General features: G+C 32.9%; 1 protein-coding gene across 1 annotated transcript; it reads right to left on the reverse strand.

The window, feature by feature from the left end:
• Nucleotides 1-4,036: 4,036 nt before the first annotated feature.
• On the reverse strand, nucleotides 4,037-6,593 carry LOC105140316 (late embryogenesis abundant protein). Its single transcript, XM_011047109.1, has 3 exons — nucleotides 5,754-6,593; nucleotides 5,281-5,466; nucleotides 4,037-4,565 (listed from the first exon to the last, which is right to left on the reverse strand). The coding sequence occupies exons 1-3, from the start codon at nucleotides 6,195-6,197 to the stop codon at nucleotides 4,278-4,280; spliced, it is 918 nt and encodes a 305-aa protein (XP_011045411.1). The 5' UTR covers nucleotides 6,198-6,593; the 3' UTR covers nucleotides 4,037-4,277.
• Nucleotides 6,594-6,921: the final 328 nt, after the last annotated feature.

Raw genomic sequence — 6,921 nt, forward strand, 5'->3', positions numbered from 1 at the left:
AAAATTATTAATTCAAGTATTATAAATGATAGAATTACTAAAAATTTATGCAGTTATTAATTTTAAAATTTTAAAAAAATTAATCAAGTGTAAGATTGGTCGTCTCGATGGTTACTTAAAAAAACTAATCAGAAGATACACGCTTTCAAACAGGTACTAGCACAAAATAGAGCAAAGGGTAGGAGAGGGTAAAGTGTTGAACTGTAACCAGCACAAGTCATCAGCACAAGCACATCATTTATCTTCTTTCTCTGTTCACGTGAATGACGGGTACTTTCCTTCACCTTTTGAATTGATTGACAAAAGAGTAACACGCGCTTGTAAAAGGATATCGTCTTTTATAAAAGAGTGTTTGAATTCGCTGTTTACTCCTACTCAATTACCCAATTCACTACACACTACAACGGTAATCTACGGTTTTATTTTTTTTATCACTTTTCTTTTTTTTGCATTTTTTTCTCTTTTTTTTTGTCACTTTTTCGTTTTTGTCGCTTTTTTTTTCTCAAAATTATTTTTTAAAATTTTATTTTTTAATATTAAATTGATAAAAAAAATTATTTTATGTTTTTTTAAATACCGTAAATTACTACTGTATTTTTTCATATAATTTTTATTTTTTATTTTTTATTTTTCAAAGTTATATTTATTTATTTTATATTTAATTTTGTAATTTTTTTCTTTAAAACATTATTAATAGCTACAGTGTTTCTCCACATTATTTTTATGATTTTTTTATGATTTTTTTTAAATTATTTTTTTTAATTTTATTTTTTAATATTGAGGTGTTTAAGAATTATAGTTACAATATGTAAGGGAAACAGTAGCTTTTCTCGTAAATTATTGTGAATTGTTATGATATTTTTTCTTATATATATTTTTTTGTTTTTTAAATATTAAATTGATTAAGAATTATAATTACAAGTAAATACAAATAAGATTAAATCACGTGAAAAAAACACTGTAATTTTTCTCACAAAATATTATAGATTAATACATTTTTTCCAGTTTCATTTATGTTTTTTTTTGTAATATTTTTTTAAAAAATTATCTTTATTGATGTTATTTTTTTAAATATTAAGTTAGTTATAATTTAATTTTGTAATAAAGCTTAATTATACAAGGAAAACACTATAGCTTTTTCACAAAACACTATAGATTGCTTTACTGTCTCTCCACGTAGTTTTTTTTCTTATAATTTTTTTATAATTATCTTTTATAATTTTAATTTTTTAATGTTGAGCTAGTTAAAAATTATAATTATAAGTCATTACAAATAAGACTACATTATGTGTGGGAGGTACTGTAGCTTCATCACAAAACACTATGAATTGTTACAGTGTTTTCAGCATCGTTTTTTTGTCCTTATTTTTTTTTGTTTTTTAATTTTTTTTAATATTGAGTTGATTAAGAATTTAATTTTATAACATTTTTCTTTGAAACATTATGAATTGCAGCAGTGATTTCCACATGATTTTTTATGATTTTTTTAAATTATCTTTGTCAACTTTTTTTAATATTGGATTGGTTAAAAATTATAATTACAATAAAACTAAATTATATGGGGAAAATGTTATTGTTTTCCTCACAAAACTCTATAGATTGTTATAATATTTATTTAAATAATTTTTTATAATTTTTTTAAAATTATATTTGTCGTTTGTATTAGAAAAAATAATATAGTTTTCCTTATAAAACATTGCCGGTAGTTTTCCTTATGGGTTTTTTTTTCATTCTAAAATTATCTTTATCGATTTTTTTAATATTAAGTTAGTAGAGAATTTAAATTTGTAATTTTTTTTATTAATAGAAAAGTTAAATCATATATCAAAAATACCATATTTTTCTTCACAAAACACTACAGATTGCTATAAATTATTTTGTTCAGTTTCTAAGTTTATGATCACCAATATAATTTTTTTTATCATAAAATATTAATTTTATCATGCGTTTAATTTTTATTATTTATCTAATATTTATTTATAATTACATACATAACTATTATATTTTATATATACGTGTGCGCCGGCGTGCAAAGGGAAAGACACATATTTAAAGGTATTTTTATGCATATGTGCATTTGTGATTATATATATGTTTATTTTTAAAACATTTAGGTATTTTCATACCACGTTTTTTCATCAAGCTAGATTAATTTTACCTTTACTTAGAATGTATTTCATAAAACGGTTATGACAGTTTTCTATATGGAATCTAATAAAAAAAACATAATAAAAACACGAATAATATATTTTTATTGTTTATATTTCTGTTTTGTTAAGAATTGTACTCAACAATAAACACAACCGCAACCTCTTCACCTACAGCCTTTAATAGTTTTTTTTTTTTACTATATTAGTCACTCTTAATTATGCTATCTTTTAAGAAAACCAGTGACCCAACTTAAATCCAAATTTTTTATTTTTAATTCGATGATAAGAGTATTTTTTATTAGCTTATCAATTGAGATTAATTTTTTATATATACAATAGTAAAGATACATCTCTCGTGCTAATCTAATACATCTAAGAAAAATTAATAATTTTTTTAATACTAATCTTAATATTTAAACCCAGGAAATTAAGTAAATAAAAAAACCTTCAACAATTAAACGCAACTCCCTTGAATCCGGGATGTGAAATCAAATAAATTTACCTAAACCAATCCCTCGTGACTGCATGTCCCTGTCAGTCTGGGGCCTCCTCTTCCTAATTGTCAAGATAGGGGGGGTCACATTTGCCCCACCCAACAAGGCAACAACGTAATCTTGAAGAACGAAAACCAAGAAGCAGAAGAAACAGAGCAAACTTGGGTGCCTACAGGGAAGATAATGTTGGCATTTTAAGCAGGGTGGGAGACAGGTAAGAGATTGCATGTTTTGCGCAACTTGTACAGTTGTATATTCGTGAACGCACAGGAACTCGAGAAATCGTTTTCCATTATCCACGTTAATGCTTAATTGTAAATAAAATTATCTACTTTTTAATGGAGTGATTGGCCTTTGTTTTAATTTTCATATTTTGAATTTCCTCTGAAGATGAGGAGCCTGGTTTTCTTTCAAAAAGCATCGTTGTGACCGGTGGGTCAAGCAAGCAACAGAAGCTTTTCGTAGTTTTTTGGCTCCATTTATAATGTAATTCTGCCCTCGCCAGCGTAATTATTGGCTGCTACTTCTGGCAGATACCTTCAAATGGACGGTAGTTGGTGTTTTTCATCGTCATGGACACAGCACGTCAGATTTTGTGAAGGGCCTAATGTACTTGCTTATAGAGTTAACTGCCTTGGTTCGTTCCAAATCAATGTCATCCTGGTTTTCGACAACCTAGAATTTACGTGCGCACTAACATGAAGGGCAAGCGATGCCCATGGTGGATTCGCACGGGTTTTCTGCTCTCTTTCGGAGTAGTGGCCTTTCTTCGTAGATGTGGCTGTTCCTTTTCGGCCTAGCCTAGTTCCTTTAATTGGAGGGATTACCTTGCCCCTTATACTGGTTTATCCGTGTGGATTTCTATTAAGAAAACCCATCGAAGAGGTCATGAAGTCATGTTTATTCGTGATGATTAGGCATTGTTCTTAGTGTTGTGTTGGTAGTTGCAGCGGCATGGAATTTGACCACCAAAGCTTACATGCCGACTTCTTTAAATTCAAAGCTCAAACCCCCATGGTAACTGATACTTGCGGAGGAAAAGGCTGCAGATTTTGTAGGGCATATTAATTCACCTATAAGATCAATCAATTATGGAATTGTTAACGTCTAATCCATAGAATCTTAATTTCACAATGTCCAATTTTATTTGAACCGCGCTCGAATGCTTACTTTCCTGACCAATTTTATGTTCATAGCAAGTCGCAAAGATGTCAACCTTTCAAGGACATGCTGCTAGAACTTGGACACCATGGAAGAGGCAAAATCACAAATTAAACCAAACCGCCATCCCCAGTCCTACTTGTTGGACCCAAGCAAAGGTAGAAGACAACAGCAGGCCCCAACCAACAACCATTGTTTTGACAAAGAATACTGTCACACTGCAAAACTATCTAAAGCCCAGAAAGTACCAGCACCAATTTTCTTTTCAAAACCTTGCAACAATACGGAGTAAAATTTACATTCGGAATACGAAGCATAAATCGCTCCATTCTTCTACACCAAACATCCATCTGACAACCTTATGAAATGTAGAAGATAACAATAACATAGTGGGCAAAAGAACGAGGCCAAAACATAACCGTTGGTACCAACTGAGAAGTAAAAATACGAACCCCTTGAAGCTGTGCATCATTCAGAGATAAACACATGCTTTTGTCAAATTGTGGGGCTTGCCCAGTTTTTTACCAGTTAGAGTAACAGTGCATCTAACACGATTATAAAACTTTGACTTCACCAATCTTCCCAGGATGTAGGCCCTAGACCTCAAGGAAAATGTCAGGTTAAGAGGCACTGCAACTTTGTTTACATGCTCTCTAGCATCAGCAATATGGGGCACCCCTCCATAGAGGGGAACTTGGGAACTATGCACCACTGTCACCACTGTCCTCCGGCTCTTCCTCGGCTGAGAGAACTTCTCCATCTATTTTATCGACCCACAAAACCATTTAATTAGACCCAAATAATAAGTTAAACAGATGATCGTAATCCAACAAAATCCACAAATTAAACGAGTAAATATTAACAAAAATTAATAACTTGGATTGCTTATTCTACGAACTTCGCATTCAATGAGGGCTCAAGCGCATTAACATGTAATTGAACCTCGATGATACGGTCCCCTCACATGCAAAGACAACTGGGACACAGACCCTTTGGAGTTTGGAGTCCCATGCAAGTCCAACAACAGTACAGACTTTTTAAGATCAACCATGTTAGAGATTTTTCTTTTACGAGGACCACAGCTCGAGGCAGATAAAATTTGACAAAACAACATCCAAAATTAAAGATTAAAAAAACCAAATGCATCTATCCACTTCAAGCTAGCTAATGGGTTCCACTACACTTCCCAACAAAAGAAACTGGATTAAAATTCGTGGCAGTTTTTGCAGTCTTTCACAGGCACTCCAAATTTGTAACCAATAGCACTCCCTCAACCTTCCATGTCGCATTTCCCAAGGTATCCTCGGGACCCTTCAACCGCTAAAGCCTGACGACCTAACAAAATGTTGACCCCGCCCATCAATGTTATTCACAATGACCATGTTACCCGTATCATAGCCGTTATTACATGTTAAAACCAAGGATTAAGAAGACTTTAGAGACGTATAGGTAGCTTAGACTTTAGAAGAGTTTACCTGCCCAGAGGCAAGTTTGAGCTGGAAATAGTGAATTTCTAGAGGGGTAGAGGTGACATGGACGGCGAAGAAGGTGGCGGGATTTCTGTAATGAATCTTGACCGTGGAATTTAACGACAGCATGTCTGTTGGCACTCCTGTTTGATCATTCCCTGCTTGAACATAAAAATTCTCGAACACCATGCTCTGCTTAAAAAGAACACACAGAAAAGCACCTTTTTTATCACTTTAAATTATTTTATACCTATGCTTTAATTATTTGATTTTTGCTGCTGGTTAACTAAAAATGAAATAAATTAACATGATTAAAGGCTAATCCTAGCCCAAATTTATAGTCCCCTATGCCCTAGGCATCATCACCAACTATTCAATTTCCCATGAGACCTCCAAAACAACGAGCCACTTAACTGACTCGGTTGCCACGCACCGAGCCAACTCGGTAATTTTTTCAACATAAAAAAAAATAAACGTACCTTGACTAAAATTTCTGGCTTGTAAGCCTTGCTAGCACCCCACAAGATCAAACAAAACACGGTAAACAGCAGAACAAAGAACAATAACCCAATGAAATACAACCTCACTTTACGTGCACCATCCCCACCATCTTTTTCATCATCGTCATCACCATCATGATCATCACCATCTCGGTCATCAATCCTTATATGTTTCCAAGCAGATAAACTTCTTGGCATCTTGAGTGGATTAGAAAATCTTGAAGTAGATGACTCACGAGAGTGGTGAATTGGTGAACAATGGTAGTAAAGGTGTGGTGGTGAGACGGTTGGGCTTGACCCATAAGACATTTTCTCCACATCATGGTTTGATGGACTTTGAACGTAGTAGACTGGCCTTCTTGGTGACCTCGGCAGCCATGATGTGTCGAGACTGGTTCCATCTGAGTCAGTCTTGGCGTGCATCTTTTCTTTGTTTCCCCCTTGAAAACTGCTTTGAGAGAGATAAAAAAGAGAAGATAGATGTGTTAATGTTAGTTAGAGATTGGAGTTTTAGTGTTTTTGTTTATGTGGGGTATGGCATTGAAGAGCCAGACGAAGGAAGGTGATTATGATGCCGAGACAAGGTAGGGGCAGACAGTGGCAAGCATAGAAAGCTGACACCGGGAGTAGGATTTATAAAAGGGGTTTGAGACTTTGAATCACGAGACAGGGCAGCTCTGGAGAGTGTAATAAAATCTACTGAAAAAACCTTCCTCGCGGGTCAGCTGTTATGAATATGAGCTCTAGTTGCCTGGTTCTTTTTCTTAAAGCCTGGTGGGTCGGTCTCCGATCCTACCTTTCCAGGCCAGGTTCATCACTGATGAGGACTTCCGCAATGGGTATTAGCCTAGCGTTGATATTTATTTAATTTGAAGGGTATTTATTTCCATCATAATTTTTTTTTTACCGCCGCCGCATGCTGTAAATTTATCTTTTAAAAAAATCTCTGGCTAGGCAGATTGTTTTCTAACAAACTTTAAAGTATCAATCAAAAATTCATATAAATAAAAAATTAAATAAATTAATAATTATTTATATAAATAAAAAAATTGTTAACAATGAAAAAAAATTAAAAAATTAAAAGATAAATATGGATGAAATATTATAGTATATGTTATTTACTCAGTTATGTTTAATAAATTTATTT

This window comes from Populus euphratica, unplaced genomic scaffold (genome assembly GCF_000495115.2).
Source record: "Populus euphratica unplaced genomic scaffold, PopEup_1.0 scaffold3.1, whole genome shotgun sequence".
Lineage (NCBI taxonomy): Eukaryota > Viridiplantae > Streptophyta > Magnoliopsida > Malpighiales > Salicaceae > Populus > Populus euphratica.

Excerpts from the sequence above, each read along its gene's own strand:
- LOC105140316 (XM_011047109.1), bottom strand. The coding sequence starts at position 6,197 with ATGCACGCCAAGACTGACTCAGATGGAACCAGTCTCGACACATCATGG. Across the intron at positions 5,467-5,753 it reads AGCCAGAAATTTTAGTCAAG|AGCATGGTGTTCGAGAATTT; the intron begins GTACGTTTATTT and ends CTTTTTAAGCAG. Across the intron at positions 4,566-5,280 it reads TCAAACTTGCCTCTGGGCAG|ATGGAGAAGTTCTCTCAGCC; the intron begins GTAAACTCTTCT and ends TCGATAAAATAG.